General features: G+C 32.4%; 2 protein-coding genes and 1 long non-coding RNA gene across 3 annotated transcripts in view; 1 reads left to right on the forward strand and 2 right to left on the reverse strand.

Annotated features, from left to right (window-relative positions):
- The first annotated feature begins 2117 nt into the window (after positions 1-2117).
- On the forward strand, positions 2118-12262 carry LOC111713026 (uncharacterized). Its single transcript, XM_023487812.1, has 11 exons — positions 2118-2186; positions 3203-4275; positions 4381-4410; positions 6383-6460; positions 6513-6752; positions 6827-6937; positions 6998-7207; positions 8248-8317; positions 9251-9352; positions 10577-10652; positions 11595-12262. Exons 1-11 carry the CDS (start codon positions 2147-2149, stop codon positions 11956-11958), a joined length of 2394 nt encoding a protein of 797 aa, XP_023343580.1. The 5' UTR covers positions 2118-2146; the 3' UTR covers positions 11959-12262.
- Positions 12263-14249: 1987 nt separating this feature from the next.
- Positions 14250-16113, reverse strand: LOC111713027 (uncharacterized). Its single transcript, XR_002767584.1, has 2 exons — positions 16036-16113; positions 14250-14339 (listed from the first exon to the last, which is right to left on the reverse strand). It is a non-coding gene; the product is annotated as an uncharacterized LOC111713027 (long non-coding RNA).
- Positions 16114-16707: 594 nt separating this feature from the next.
- Positions 16708-17068, reverse strand: part of LOC111713028 (proton myo-inositol cotransporter) — a 30259-nt gene continuing 29898 nt past the window's right edge. The window contains exon 20 of the mRNA XM_023487814.1: positions 16708-16758. Coding sequence (XP_023343582.1) covers positions 16708-16758 — 51 coding nt within the window. The remainder of the gene's footprint in view (positions 16759-17068) is intronic.

The following is a 17068-nucleotide window of genomic DNA, read 5'->3' on the forward strand; positions in this document are numbered from 1 at the left end:
ATTTACTTAGTAGCAACGTACACACCTCAACTCGATGACCCCATTTTTTTTATTTTGGGGCAAGAAACATCTATAGCCTTATACTAGGTGTCCCAATGCCGAAAAATAGTGACATATATAATCTATATTGGTAGATTATACAATACATATTACCTAGCTAGATACAATACCACACACTGCACATGGTTTCATGGATTATAAATTTTTACAATTTATCTGCTTCTTCCTTTTCCGAGCTTAGTTTTATATCTTTAAACCTTAATACCATTTCTTAATGATAACCTGAGAAGTGTCAAGTATCTTAAATGGGAAATAATCGCTACAAAACAATTTTCTAATTGAAAGTTGAAATGTAAATATCTTACTAATCAATCATAAAAGAAATACAGGAGCGCAACTTGACATTTCGTTAGGGGGGGGGGCTAGGGGGAAATATTTTTTTGGTCCCCCCCTAAACATTTTTAGGGGGGGGGGCAAGAAAAATGTGTGTTATACTAAAACAATAAAAAACAGTAAGTCAACACATCTGATATGAAATAAAAAAAGAAATCTATTCTGGTATAAATCACAAAAATAATTAATTTACAAATTAAATATATATATATATAAATTTTCATTAGTTATCCATAAATCAAATATGTACATTGTACTCAGAAACTGACAAGAAATGCCTTTCATTAAAAATTCATGATTTTAAATGAAAAATATTTTTTTTAATATGACACATCACACAATATTTGCGGTAAACATGTAGGATTAATTTAATAGTTGTACTACAGTATTAAAGCAATATCATAATAAGTGGCAGAACTGATAGTGAAAATATCTAAAAAATACTTAATAAACCCCCTTTCCCTTTCCCAGGAAAAAACAGCATAATGAAAAAAACAAAGATTAAGGCACCTTGGAACCTTGTCAACATGTTCTGATCTACGGCAGTAGTTAGGCTCGGAGACGAAGGGGGTCTGTGTGTGTGTATATGGTGTATTAAGTGCTATATCGATTGCAACTAAGCTCAATAAACTAACGTTCAATTATATTTTTTTTATTTTACGATAAGAGCTCATAAATTTGCTCAGGGTCAGGATTCATGAATCGCTAAATTGCAAAACAGGGTGGACTTCGTCACTTCTTGCCCCCCCCCTTTACAGGGGGGGCAAGACTTCTTAAGGGAGGGGCATGCCCCCCCTTCCTGGCCCCCCCTAGTTGCGCGCCTGAAAGAAAACATATTTAACAAATCTAATTTATTTTAAAACATTTTTTACATTCCTTCTTATGTAGGAAGACTTACATATAACAATTATGTACGTAGGAAGCTACATAACCAGTTTTATCAAAGATTTTGCTAATTATAATAATTATAATTAATTAATATAATTATAATTAGCAAAGTTTTATATATAGACAGATAGAACTACACAGATTAACAGAACTAGACAGATTAACAAATCTACAGATCTACAGATCTACAGATCCATAGATATACTGATCCACAGATCTACAGATCCACAGATCTACAGATCTACAGATCTAGACAGATCTTCAGATCTAGACAGATCTTCAGATCTAGACAGATACTAAGATCTATAGATCTACAGATCTACAGATCTAGACAGATCTACATATCTACAGATCTACATATTTACAGATGTACTGATCTACAGATCTAGACAGATCTATGGATCTACAGATCTACAGATCTACAGATCTACAGATCTACAGATCTAGACAGATCTACAGATCTAGACAGATGTACAGGTGTACAGATAGACAGATAGACAGATATACAAAAAAGACCAGAAAGACAGGACGACGGGACAAAAAGATGGATAAACAGATAGTCTGCTAGACAGATAGACAGATAGTCATATTGACAAGAAAAAGGATTAAAGAATACTCCCCTTCTAATTATTACAGTTCCAGTGAGACTGACAGATATTTAATTAACTAGAAAAACAAAATATATGAATATATTTACCAATAATTATGAATATGGCAACCCCCTCCCCCCTTTTACGATTATTCTCACCATAAAAATATTTTAAGTAGATAAGTGCGTTAACTTGCGCGTTAACCATATTTTTACACAATGCGTCAGTCATGTTTTGTTTTGTGAATGAGAAACAGGAAATGAACTGACACAGCCATGGTTTACTATGGATATATCATTTCAGTGTTTGTATTAGGTAATTTATATATAAATATCAGAAAACTTAAAGGGAGCGACCGGCAATGTATTGTAGCTTAACTGAGAATGTAGTATTAGGGAGGAATTCTTTAGGCTTCATTTGAGATTTATGAAACGTTTTAATAATGTATAATTATTGAGTTTGAGCGCAAAGTTGACGTTAACAATCATCCATTTTTGTAGTTACGTTTTGAGCATCAATTTTTTTAAATTATTAAATAACGACGACTAAAAATGTAATAAAAAATCTACAATGAACTAATTAGTTGTTTCAAAAAAAGGAATTGATTCTTTGCCACAAACACTGATTTTCCTATCCCAATATCTTTTTAACCTGATGGCGAAAAGCTTTGATATTTCAAACTAAGCTTATTTGGTCTAGCAGAATTCATAGTTTGAAATATCTAAGGTCTACGATATTGGGTTGCAAAGGCATAGAGATTAGAAAATCAGAGTTTGTATTAAAGACTCAATTCCTTTGCAACAAAAATAAACGTTAGAATAATGATGGGAGCAGAAGAGAAGAACATAATCAGAAAGGATAAAGAATGGTCTAAATATCGACTAATTAACTTATATTAATTATAATCTAGATAATAAAACAAGACATTCGTATACATATATATATATATATATATATATTAATTGCGTAGACTGTCTCTTTTAAAGAGGGGGTACTTGACATTGCGTAGACTGTCTCTTTTAAAGAGGGGGTACTTGACATTGCGTAGACAGTCTCTTTTAAAGGGGGGGTACTTGAAATTGCGTAGACAGTCTCTTTTAAAGGGGGGGGGGGAGTACTTGAAATTGCGTAGACACTCTCTATAAAAGGGGAGTTTCATCCGGGCCAATTAAATTACACCAAAAACCTTTAAATCTGCTGCGTCAAATCTATGTACTGTACAGCTATGAGAGTATAATCTTAAAAAGAACAAATCTTCTCTTACATTAACTTTGGTAGAATTGGATTTTTGTAATTAGTTTATGACGCTGATTAATGATAACTTATTTTAGTTTTGAGTGCTTTGGGGCTAGCCCAGTTGAATGAGGAGCCTGTAACATCAACCCCACGCACAGATTTACAAAACGATTATAGACCAAGCATTATTATTGGACCTCTTAACAGAGAGGAAATTGTTCATAATGTTAATATTGAAAATAGGAATGATCATATTGCACCTGTTTTTTACGATAAATCTGGAGTAATAACTTTTGAAAATAGGATGGATCTTGCAGCTCCAATATTTCATGATACACCTGATGAAGTTGTGATCAATAAAAGATCTCCTTTGTCGGCCCAACCATATGATAATCTATTTCTAAACATCTATAAAAGACCTGCAATAACATTTGTAGATTCGTCTTCTGAAACTCTTCCTCTGGATAACCTTGATAACATGGCTGTCATGAAAATAGAACTAGAGCCTAAACCTTCTTCATATCATCCAAACACCAGTCCTTTTAAGAAACCTGTTGAAAATATTGAATATGGTCCACCACAGTTACAAACCTTTATTTATAAACCATCCAATATTATGGTTCAGGAGAATATTGATGATGAAAATGTTAAATTTCCCGATGCAGATGAAAGAATGGATTCTATAATGGATATCGTTCAATTTTCTACACTACCAGGGGAACAAAATAACGAAGAAGAAGTTTATGACCGTTTACCCGCGCCAGGTGATGATCAACAGTTTGTAAGCAAAAACCATCCTGGCCAATATCGCCAGCAGATATACCAGCCAAACCAACAAACTTTGATCAAGAGTATTTTTAAAAGAAATATTGAATCTGAGACTGAAGAAACTGATATCGAGGATCCTAGGTTTCAAACTATTGACAGTTTACTCACTGAGCTTGATACAGATGTCATTGAGAAGATGGTAGAGCATTTAAACTCTGAAAACTATGCTGAGTTTGATGATGTAATGCAAAAGGCAATAGACAAAAGGCGTGGAGAGGTTATGACTGAAGATACTGAGAATGATGCTGAGAATGATGCTACTGATATGGATGTGTCTGCAAGTGATGTAGCAGAGGACAGAATGGATATTCAAAGAGGAATTGATCCAGCCTTGCTTCAGGAATATTTAAATTCAATTCATTCAAAAGAAAAATCAAATGATTGTCGTACTTTATGGTTCTGAAAAAAAATTTTAAAAAGTTTTTAAATTGAATTTCATATTCAGGCAGTGTTGGCTGATCCAGTTTTGCTTCAGGTATTACTTTATCCATGAAAACTTTCATTGCAAATTATATCAAAACTACTCTTTCATTACACCTTGCAGCCTTTTTGGAAAACATTTTTGCCTTTGAAAATTTCTTGATTGCATTAAAGAAAATAAGATCTCGGGGTTTTTTCTGTATTCAACTAGTAGATTTCCAAAAATTCAAAATCTAAGAAAATATAGTCGTTTTGACATTCTTTTGAAACCAAAATACCTTACAATTCACTATCTATCATTTCGTTTTTAATCATCATTTCATTTTTCATATCCATCATTTCATTTATCATATCTATCATTTCACTTATCATATCTATCATTCCATTTTTCATTTCTATCCTTTAATTTATCATATCTATCATTTCATTTTTAATAAGTATCAACGAAGAACACCATCAGGTTGCATAGATAAAGGAGTAGAAAATTAGATTTTCTATAAAAATTTCTATATTTCATTTTTCCAGTTTTAAAACACCTTGCTTCCCGTTCATTTCAATTTTTGCATTCATATATTCATTTTGAGAATATACAATATGCATGCTTCGAATATTAAAATATCGTAAATATGTCAACAAAACACAAAAAAAAATAAACAGAACAAAATAAAACAAAGTAAACATAGTAAAAATAAAATCTAATTATGTGGTTTTACTGCAGGCTTGCCTTGCAATCGAAATTCCATTGCGAGCAATTGCAAGAATTCGCATGGTACGATTGCTTTCACTTATGCAGAATTGTGCTATAATTGCGAAAGGAGAAGCAATTAGAAACACGTAACATTGTGTGCACCTGAATTGTCTTTATCGCACGCACCTCTGACCCTTTAGTTAAAGTAAACTAGGCCTAAAGTCTGACCACGTCAACCTTGTTGCACCGGCAAGTCCTAATGAGTCATGAAAAGGTCTGTACCAAGTCTATATTGCAAGGAAAGTTAATTGCAGTAGCGTATACTCTGCGTACATTATGAAACCAGTTCTCTCTTGGCGGAATTCGTAAACAAGAATAGATGCATCAGTGTTCGTTTAGTATCCGAGGAGGATAAAAGCATTGAATTTTGAAAATTTTGATAATTCACGTAAAACATTTCTATGAGGCTATGCCCAGAATATTTCATTGATTTTTTATGTGAAAGATGGATCCCATGTCAGGCTTCGACATCCGTCTCTGTAATAACTTTCCTTGCATTATAACCTTGGGTCGACCCAATATTTACTCTCACGTACCACTGTGTTAACATTAGACAGCAAAAAATATCAAAATATTTAATTTTAAATTTCCACAGTATGTATACAGTACAGTCTAGGTTAAAAAATCCCTTATAAAGATAAAGGTTGTGCATTTTATCAGTAACTTTTTAAATGGATATATATCATAGTCGAGGTTTGATTTAATTTTCTGGGTGTAGTGTCATGCAGTACGTTAGACATTGGACCTTGAACTTGCACTTGGTATCATAAAGATTGTCTGAGATACTAAGAACATAAACAACCTTGCTTTTTTTAATACTTTAAATTTTAGACAAATTTCTCAATATCTCGGTCAATTCTTAAGATACAAAAAACTTTAGATAAAAACACATTTATTTTAATTAAAAGGTGCACAAATCACTTTAAAATTTGAATGTAAAGGACATTATTTGGGATATAATTATTATATTTTTTGTGAGAATAAATATTTGTTTTGTAAAAATTTTAATTATCATCAAAACCGATGTCTCCATAAAAACGTTCTTAAGCTAAAAAATTACAAAAATAAAAATTCATTTCCTGAAAGGAGTTTTGATTTATTTCCTAAAAGGAACTGAGTTGTTTTTTTGACCCATGACAGAATTCCTAGTTTGAAGTATAAAAGGAATACAACGTTTGATTGCAAAGATAAAGGGATTAAAAAACCAGAGTTTGTGGCAAAAACTCGATTCCTAATTGTTTACAAAAACTTGATCATGTACATTGTATTATATTCCAAGGCTGTGGATCCCAGAGTGTTACAAGCTGTTCTTGTGAGCGCTGCCCAGGCGAACCTTCAACTTGAAAAAAATCAAGGGGTAAAAATAAATTTGTTTTTAATTTTGAAAAATATTAACTTCATGTTTTTAGCACTTTAGAGAACCACCATCCTTTCCAAAACCTGCAAATCTACCAACTTTCCCCGCCCCGACAAACTCAATATTCGCCACTACTGGTCCAACATCCGCCCCTACTGGTCCAACATTCGCCACTACCGGTCCATCATTCGCCCCGACCAGTCCAACATTCGCACCAACAACTCTCCGACCTATTCCAGCTGTCCCACATCTCCCTGTTTTCCCAGATCTAAGCATTAAACAACAAGATGAGGTATTCGTACTAAACAGCAGGCTCTCTTTGAAATATCAAGTGTTTTTGTATTTTTTAAAGTAAAACTTTGTTAGGAATTAAATCAAGAAGATTTTGACGAGGTTTTCGCCAGGGCCCAACCTGTACCCTCAGCCAGTCAACAACGCCAACCAAAATTCATCACGGAAGACTTTTTACAGCCACAGGTTTCAGAAGAAAAGTTAAACCTTCAGGAACAATTAAAAGTTGAAATATTTTTTTTTTAGATTCAACGATTTACTGCAGCTGACGTTGCATTGTTCACAACAAGGCGTCCAGAGGGACCAATAGCATCTAATCCTAGAAACATAAAACAACAACAGCAAAAAGCAGCCAATTTGGTGTTCCCCACAGACCCCTCATCTTTACTTCAACCCCATCTGTTAAGTCCTAGTCTAAACCAGCTCATTGAGAATAGAAAGCTGTTGAACCCTGAGGTAATGTTTATATTTCAAAAAAGCACTCAGAAATTATCAAAAAATTAAATTTTTATTGTTATCTTTCGGGATTAAGATTTAATTGGTCTCCATTATTTATTGAGTTCTAAAGATTAAATTAATTCCTCTTTGATATCCCGTGATGGTCGTACCCTGCAAGGTCGGGTAACTTTAATTGAGGAATAAAGCATTACTCCTCAAATTTAAAAGGACCCACATTTGAAATCGAGATCAAACGTTCAGGATTTATATCTCTAAAGTCATATTTTTTGAGACTGACAGATAAATTCAATTCCCCTTAGATATCCCCTTGTGTTTATTCCCTGCAGGGTTCAATTCCCCTTAGATATCCCATTGCATTTATTCCCTGCAGGGTGCAATTCCCCTTAGATATCCCATTGCATTTATTCCCTGCAGGTTTCAATTCCCCTTAGATATCCCATTGTGTTTATTCCCTGCAGGGTTCAATTCCCCTTAGATATCCCATTGTGTTTAATCCCTGCAGGGTTCAATTCCCCTTAGATATCCCATTGTGTTTAATCCCTGCAGGGTTGACTTTCTTTGATGAATTAAGCAATAATCCTCAAGCATTAATCCTTTAATATAAAGTACCTTAAGCCTGATATCGAGATCAAGGGTTCAAGATGAACGATACTCCTCAATAGAGTTGGCATCTCTGTTACTACATTTATTGTACCATTTTCAATATAAATACCAGAAGATTTACTTTCATACTGGGTGAAATAATCAAAATAAGAGATTACCCTTTGATTAAACTACAGTGAGACCCGAAAAATTAAGGAATAAGAAGACGACTTTTAGACTTAAGTTATGATTTTGAATAAAGTGCATGATAGTCATGAAACACAACACAATTGTACTCATTTATATACGATTGTACAATTGTACTCCATTTCATTTTATAAGTTTGTTTTTAAACTTGTGGTAAAATTATTTGCATCAAATGATAAACATATGATTGCAAAAGTATCGTCTTCACATTCCACAGCTTTTTGAGTCTAACTGTAAAAAATATGAAGTTTTTGGATGTTGGTATTCCTGGTCTTCCTCTCCCACTCAGCTCTTCATGTTCTTTAGTTACAAGAACAGGTAAACAGACTGATTACTTACAGTGATAACCAGAAAACTATAGAATAGGAAGTTGACTTTTAGACTTAAGTTATGACTCTAAATATGCCAATGAAAATGAGTTACACAAATAGACTCATTTCAGCTAATAAGTGTTTTAATAACTTATTAGTTAAGCTATTCGACTAAATCTTTACAACTTGATATCCTGATGGTGTAAAGCTTTGATATCTCCGATTTTGTCTAGATCTTTAACAGAATCATAGTTTACTTCTATACACAGAGTCATCCACAAAGGATGAGACTTCAGAGACGACTACATGTACTACGTGTATTTAGGACATAGATATAAGGTTACTACAGCACTCCTGTATGATAAGGAGCCAAAAATTAGAGATTGAGGCTGGTGTTCACTGTTCAGTTCCTTGGAAAGTTTAGTCATATAAAAAGTAAAAATTCATTATTAGTAACAATTAGTTAAGGATTTTTATCAAACAGTGAGCCAATGTTGACAACCATGAATTTTGTGTGAAAAATCTCTCACTTTTATTTAACTGTCTCTCCTCCATAATTAGAAATAGTGTCTGTTTACAAATCAAATGAAAAGTCTACTATTGTTATTACTGATTAGCATTCCGCGGATTTATATGAAAGAACTAACAGGAAACAGAATAGTTTTTACAAAGATTAAATAACACTACTGATATAGAACACTAGATGTCGTCTTTTCAAGATTTACGGGTTTTGTTCACAATAACCCTGAGGCAAGAAGCCCAAAGGAGTTAAGCGCATTCTCTCACTCTGTCTTTTAATTAAACGCTGCGTGTATGTGCGTAACTCCATTGGGCTTCTACGGTTCTACCCCAGGATTATTAAGAACAAAAAACTCCTAGATCTTTTTTAAAAAAACATCTAGTAATCTATCTTTATTTATATTAACCTACATCTTTATAGGATTGCCATGTGACCCGGGACTAGCCTTCAGTCCTTTGACCGGAAGCTGTGAATGGCCGGATACACTTGTAGAAACCGGATGCAATCCCGAGTTAGTGACAGGTGAAGTTGGCAGACATTTATCCAAGCTAGATTATGAATTCTTGGGTTCCAACATTTTTGTAAAGCTTTGCAAAAAAGACTGAAAAAAAGGGTCAATTTTTTTATTTAAAGTGTTTGTAATTGTGATTTCAAGTGACATTTCACTAAATGGGGACGAGCCCGAATTCATAAAGCACGGTCAGCATTATAACCTTTATCTGATCAATCACGCACCTCTGACCCTTTAGTAAAAGTAAATTCAACCTAAAGTCGGACCGCGTCAACCAAGTTGCACAGGCTAGTCTTATGGAGTGTCTGCTTTATTTACCCAATGTCTGGGCGACACAGTACAAACTGGGACCGGAAATGTTGACCAGGCTCGGAAATTCAAATGTACTACGACTGCCACTGCAATAAGCGTTTGCTTATGACAATGTCAATCATTGTTCATGAAGCAGAAATGCGCAAGTCAATTAATAGAGAAACATCAATTGAAAACAACAAATTGAGAATTGAACATTTTTGAATTCAAACTTTTGATTTTTTGTTATTAGATCAAAGTTCATCGTTTTGTTTTAGCTGTATATAATATGCAACAGACATCCTAAGCTCAAACGGTTAAGTGTGAAAAATTAGACTCTTGGTCCTTGCACTTAAAAGCATATTTTGATACAGTGCAGATTTTGATTAGACATGGGAATAGTTTTTTTTAAAGAACGATATTTTTCGTAAAAAAAGGTGTCATTCAGAAAAAAAACGAATGATGGACGAAAAAAAGGAATCGTTCCAAAACGAACGAAAAGATTTAAAATCGTTGGAACAAACTTGAAATAAGTATTGTTTTCTTACTAAAACGTACGAATTTTTCAAATGGTTTTTAAAAGCTATTGTTTGTTTTACTGAACAAACGGTTTTTGGAACAATATTTTAAAAAAAAATTTTTGAAAAAACGGTCGGGTTTCTTACTACACGTTCACATACAATGAACAAACGAAATGAGAAAAAGTTGATCCTGCCCATAACTATCTTAAATGTTCCCATCTCGAGCTTGAACAAGCCCATATCTAGCTTGAACGTGCCCATCTCCAGCTTGAACGTGCCCATCTTTAGCTTGAACGTGCCCATATCTAGCTTGAATGTGCCCATATTTAGCTTGAACTTGTCCATATCTAGCGCAAACGTGCCCATATCTAGCTTGAACGTGCTTGCAGTCTCTAGCTTTAATTAAAATAAACTTTTTTTAAGGTTTTGGTCCGTGCCCTCAGGACCGTATTGATCCAACATTATCAATAGAACAATTTCTATCCTGGCCCCAACCAAAGTAAAGTATTTTTTAAGTTCAACATCGTTTAAATCATGCATGCTTTACAGACAGTACTACATTTATATAAGAAATATTAAGAATAGGTTATTGTATACGCGGTAATTGTACATCAGGCACATATTTCTTATTCAAATGAAGTACCATCTGCAAAGCATGTATAATCATATGGTAGGGCGGGCTGCGTCAGTTGTATCTCCCTTCTATTCCATACTCCTTGGCTTTCAGGTGAGAGACCGCACAGTGGACTAAAGGCAATCTGAATTCTAACCGAACCGACCCCTTGAACCGGCCCGACCCTATACTGTACCGGCTCAGCTTCAAATATGAATGCCCAGTCAGACTTTTTAAAGTACCTGGCCTATCAGGCTATCATTGGACTATTTTACCTATTCCACTGGCTTAGTTGAGTGTGACCGGCAATGCATGATAGTTTCTTCTCCTGGTGAAACAATTGGTGAACTATTACAAACGACATTACGCTCTTATTTAAAAATTTTACACCAGAAAAATGACTCATTGGTATACAAATGAATACCAAAGTTGTTCTTTACAATACTGCACTTTCAGCTCAACAACCATGTCCAGCCGGTCTCTCCCTTTAAACAATAAGCATTTTTAGGCTTTCCGAAGACTCTAAAAAATGTAAGAGTTTATCATGTCTGACAGAAAATAAATAAAAGCCTGAACAAGGTACTGTACTGTAAGCGTAATTTCAAGTTACCTTCCGAACAAAAAAATTATCTTTGTATTTAACTTAATTAAAACAACTATTTCAATTAGTTTTCTAAATAATACTTCATTCTCCCTCATCCTTAATCTGTTCAAGGTTTAAATGGGCACTGTTGTGAATCTGAACTGGACTTCTGAAATTAATCATCTGAATTTGTAAATATTAAATAGTTTTACGTAATTTTTTCATAAATTTTTTATAAATTTCAGGTTTCCAGTAAATCTTGATGTTGTGACAGTGCATAACTTTGATGCTGTTGAAGCTAGAACCTACTTTATTGTTTGTGTTCCAACCTTGTATGGTAAGATGTATCCTCGTCTCCTGTCCTGTCCAGATCATCATCATTTTGATCCTCAGCATATTGATGGATGTATCTCGGATTTTCATCATGATCCCCAGGAACCAGTAGCGGCTGCTTCATATGAAACTCTAGTACATCATGAACCTCTAGCACATCATGAACATGTTCATAAAGACCATACCTCCTACCACCCTCTACCTTCCTACCCCCTCCCCCCTCCCCTCTATGGAAATCCGGATCCAAGAATTCATCATATTGGAGAACCTTTATAATTATAATTCATCTCTTTAGCGTAATTAATATGTGGACATTATTATCATGTTAGGTACTTTCCTGAAGGCATTTTCCCAAGCGCCCTAAGTGGCAGATTCCCTAGTCTGTCCAAACCTAGCCCATCCTTTCCGATCCTATCCGCTTGGGAACCTTGGTGAAAATACCTAACACCGAAAATATAATGACTGAAATACATAAAATTTAAAAATATGATCAACCTTAAATATAGGCATGCTTATAGTATAAATGATACTTGGAAATAAAAAAATGTCTAAGTTTTGTCATGAACAGATATAATAAAAGATTTAAGTTTATATATTTTAAATCTTAAAACTTTCCTGAAATATTTTTATAGTAATAGTTGACCTGACTTTCAGATTTTATTATCATCAATTTCGGTAACAACTAACTTAACGGTTATATTTTTGAAAAATAAACGTTTACACCTGCAGAGAAAAATGCTTATTTTTACACTCTTTGGTTCAATTTTTGAATGGTAACATTTTTGGTTTATCTTTTTTATTTTTGTCTGGTTTTGAATGTGATGCTTTTAATAATTTTTCAACTAAATACATTTGTATGTTAGGTTTTTTTCCTAGATTTTTGATATATTTTTAGCTGCAGGTTAACCTTTAATGTTTAAAAAACTCAAAAAAACTTCTCATGCAAAATCCGATGAAAATTTTGCCAATTACTTGTATATAAGTGCTTTATAATTCTAGAATGTGTATAGGTCAGCAAAATAATATAAGTGAGTCAGTCTGATATTACCAAAGGCAACGGCGTTGCGACACTTCAAACCGGACCCATTCTTCAAAATGAATGCAATTGCTCAAAGCAGTCTATGTGAGTTATGTATTAAATGGGCCACACTTTGGAAAGAAATGGTTTTAGATTAAAGTTGTTGATATTCTTTACAGAAGGAATACACAAACAGATTAAAGAAGATCATTAATTCTTTTGAACATTAACACTAATTGCTGGCAACACATTGGTATTATCTCGATAAAAAAAACAAATGAAAATAAACACAATAGAAGTTTTTTTAGAATACTTTTTTCAGGATCTTTGTGAGGGAGCTAGCTTAATTTTTTAAAGACACAAAATAATTAATCACGAATATATTTCTTCAGGGAAGTGAAGGGAAACCAAGAATGTAATGCAAGGAAAGTTTATTGCGGTTGTGTACACTCTGCGTACATAATGAAACCAGTTCTCTCTGGGCGGAATTTGTAAACAATAGATGCATCAGTGTTTGTTTAGTATTCGTGGAGGTTAAAAGCATTTAATTTTGATAATTTTGATAATTTACATAATAGTATCCTATGATCAGAATATTTCATTGATTATTTATGTGAAAGATGGATCCCATGTCAGGCTTTGACATCCGTCTTGTGTTTACATTACCGCCCAGAGACAGTACACTGCAGTACAAAAGATGTGTACACTTCTGAAATAACTTTCCTTGCATTAAATCCTTGAGGAAAACTTACTTTACCAAGGGTTCCCAAGACCAAATACAAATCATTTAGAGCGAGGGATGTTTTGTTGGCAAAATTGGTCAAGGGAAACTGTGTTGTAGTAGAAATTTTAAATTCAAGAAAAATAAGGATTACACAATTTTGTACGCAAATATTTTTTCAAACTTCACCGAGTGGGTTGTTATTTTCTTTAATTGTCCTAAGGGACGTAAAATAACTTAAAGTCCCTCTGTTGGGGGGAATCATGGATCGATAATGTTGGTCAAAAGGTGGTAAAAAATAAATGGTATGAATTGTTTGATCTTGTCATTCTCTCACAAAGTTTTAATAAAAAAATGTTTAGATCATATAATCTCGGTAATTATATAAAACATATTTGTAACTTTTATTACGTTCTAGATAACCTTTATCTACTCCCTCGGCCTTTATCTTCCCAAAATATTAATATAAATGAGGTTCATAAAGAGAGAGCTAGCAAAACAACAATCATCTATTTCTATCCAGTGTTTATGCAATGCAATTAAAAACATTTTCTAAGAGAATTATTAAAGGCCCATTTTATCAGATATCGTTATGTAAATATCAAACATAATTACGTATCTCTATTATTAGATAACCAATACATTTTTCAAATTTTATTTATCTATAAGATGAAAAGATTTAAAAATAATGTGACAGCTTCGATTTTTAGTGAACACTTTCTTTCTTTTTACAAATATTAGAGGTTAATTAAGCTAAAAAGATTTTAAATTTTCTTTTTTGCCTCTCGTTAAAATTAAAAACTTTATTTATAACCCAAATTTTGTATAAAATATTCAATAATTATTTAATATTTAAAGAAATATTAATAACAGAATATAGTCTTGCTCTGCTCGGCTGCATCTTACTACACGTTAAACCTGAAATAAACCAGGATTAAAAAATTGCCTGAGGTCAGAACTATTGTGTTGTGAATCTCGGGATTAAGTATTAATCTCCACAGGATACCCAAGAGCAAGGTTGTATAAAAAGGTTGCTCACTCTCAATTGCGTTCCAATGTACAAAAATGTCGACTCCTTATCATAGATAGATAAAATGTGCATATAACGTCACTGATTATAGAGGCGAGAGTGACGTCATTTGCGAATTCTATCTATCTATGCTAAGGAGACAACATTTTCCGTATATTGGAGGGCATCGAGAGTAATCAACCTTTTTATACAACCTTGCTCTTGGGTATCCTGTGGTTATCCTCGTACCTTGCAGGGGAATAATGAAGATGTCTCAGTGGATATCGAGATAAAGCATCGAAATAATTACCGCTAGTTCACACAAAAGTGTTGACTTCGGATAATATATATATTCTATGTTTCTGTCTTCAACCCAACTCTTTTAGGTCTGTGAAGAAAATTTGAAATTACTAGAAATAAAACATAACACTTAGAAATAAGATAAAATATTTAGTACAAGAAATAACAAACCTAAAGAATGTCAAAATTTATAAATTGTATTAAAACAGAGAAAGAAACTTAAGAAAAGGAACCCTGATAAATCCTAATAAATAAAAAATAATGAAATGAAATCTAGCGAAACCTAGTAAACTCAACAAAAATATTGGCAAACCTATTAAAGCGAATTGAAAATCTAATGATTCATAAAAAAACCTTCAAAACCACACCTATGAAATTTTTTTAAAGCGTAAAAATCCTATCTAACTCTATTAAACGATTTAAACATATTAAAACATACCAAGACCCCTTTAAATTATAGAACCCTATTAGTATCAATTTATAAAGAAACCCATAAAACCTTTTAAAATCTAAGAAACTTTAATAAAAATTCAATTTGTCGGCTCAATAAATCCGTTCTAGCTCAACCTGAAAGAATTTCATTTAGAGTTGACAGATCCTCTCAACTCAGGGAAATTAGGGTTTTGTCGGAATTTATTTTTTTATCGAAGCATAAAAAGAAAACAAAGAGTGTAATTGAGTCTTTGTCACAAACTAAAAGGTTCTTATCCCTATATCTTTGAAACCTGTTGGTATAAACCAAAATGTTAATCTTTAAACAGATAAATTTAAGTTTAATCAAAATTGAAATTAGAAAAAAATTCTAACAAACATTCTTGTCAAAATCCCGAAAAAGTGTTAGTACACAATCTTATCGGCTTTTGGGATAAATACGCGATTTTTTTCACGAAAACTTTGCAGAGCGGATGGTATTGTTACTTAATTATCCTTAGGTACGTTAAGTAACTCAATGTTCCTCTGATGGAGGAATTAATGTATGTGAAAAGGCGGTAAAGTATAAAAAAATAATTTACGACGGAAATAAACAATGCTAAGCCCTGTAATAAATTCAAGGCTTAGCTCGCACTCACAGTAAGCATAAGGTGATTGTAAACAAATATTTTAACGAGATTTTCATCGTTATCTTAATTAAACCTGGGTACTATAAACCATTAAAAATGATGTTTCTTTTTTTCTAAAAAAAATTAAAACTATTTCGAGAGTGTATGGAATTAATTTATAAATGTCAATTTTCTTTATAGATTTTTCAGGAGTTTCAGAAGATTAATGATAACATTTTAAATAAATTCAGATATATTTCTACACCTTTTATTTTTGTCTGCCTAGCTTCAGGATTGGTTTCGAGAATGTTTCTTCCATCTCTTCCAATGTTTTCCCCTAAACATTTAAACATTAAAACATTAAAAACAAATATTTTAAAGGTGTACCCTTATTCTTGTTCCAATGTCACCATCAAATACTAAAAAAATACTAAAAATATGTTTTTGAATATATAATAGCTTCATGTTAATCTTGAAAATTTTATGATAAAAATAAAAAATTTTCGTATTATTTGTTTATTTGAAATTAAAAATATTTTTGTGGTTAAGGCCTCTCTATAAAGATTTCCTTAATTTTTTAATATTTGTTATGATAAAGATAAAAAGAGTCGTATACTTTTTGCAGTTCAATTAGAGGATGAATTAAGTACTTTTTGAAAGAAGATGAATATGAGTAGGATCTGTAAAGTCGCGATAAAACTATTGTGGAATATTTAGGCTGCTTTAAAAAAATAATAAAAACTGATTTTTCGAAGAAACTCAAAGAATTTTTAAAATGTTGTTTTCTTAACCTATTGATAATGGGATGCTTTATGTTGTTGATGTTGATGTTTTATTGAATAATTATACAAAGTTCTTTAAAACTGTTCCTGTACATTTTCTAGCTGTTTATTTATTTTTCCACTACTGAGATTTAGATATAATAGTATAAAAACCATTAAAACTTGTAAGGACGACATTCTATAATTTCTTTCGATTCTCCGAAGTTCTGGGAATTAAACTGTATTATTTTTGTTGTTATTTCACCCTTGTATACACTGAACTGTGTACATCATATTGTTTAAATTTCCTTTTTATAGTAATATATGAATATTTATCTATTCACGGTAATTTATGAATATTTATCAATTCACAGTTATTTATGAATATTTATCTATTCACGGTAATTTATGAATATTTATCTATTCACAGTTATTTATGAATATTCATCTATTTACAGTTATTTATGAATATTTATCTATTCACAGTTATTTATGAATATTTATCTATTCACGGTTATTTATGAATATTTATCTATT

The sequence above is a fragment of the Eurytemora carolleeae genome, unplaced genomic scaffold (genome assembly GCF_000591075.1).
Source record: "Eurytemora carolleeae unplaced genomic scaffold, Eaff_2.0 scaffold1345, whole genome shotgun sequence".
In the NCBI taxonomy this organism is placed as follows: Eukaryota; Metazoa; Arthropoda; class Copepoda; order Calanoida; family Temoridae; genus Eurytemora; species Eurytemora carolleeae.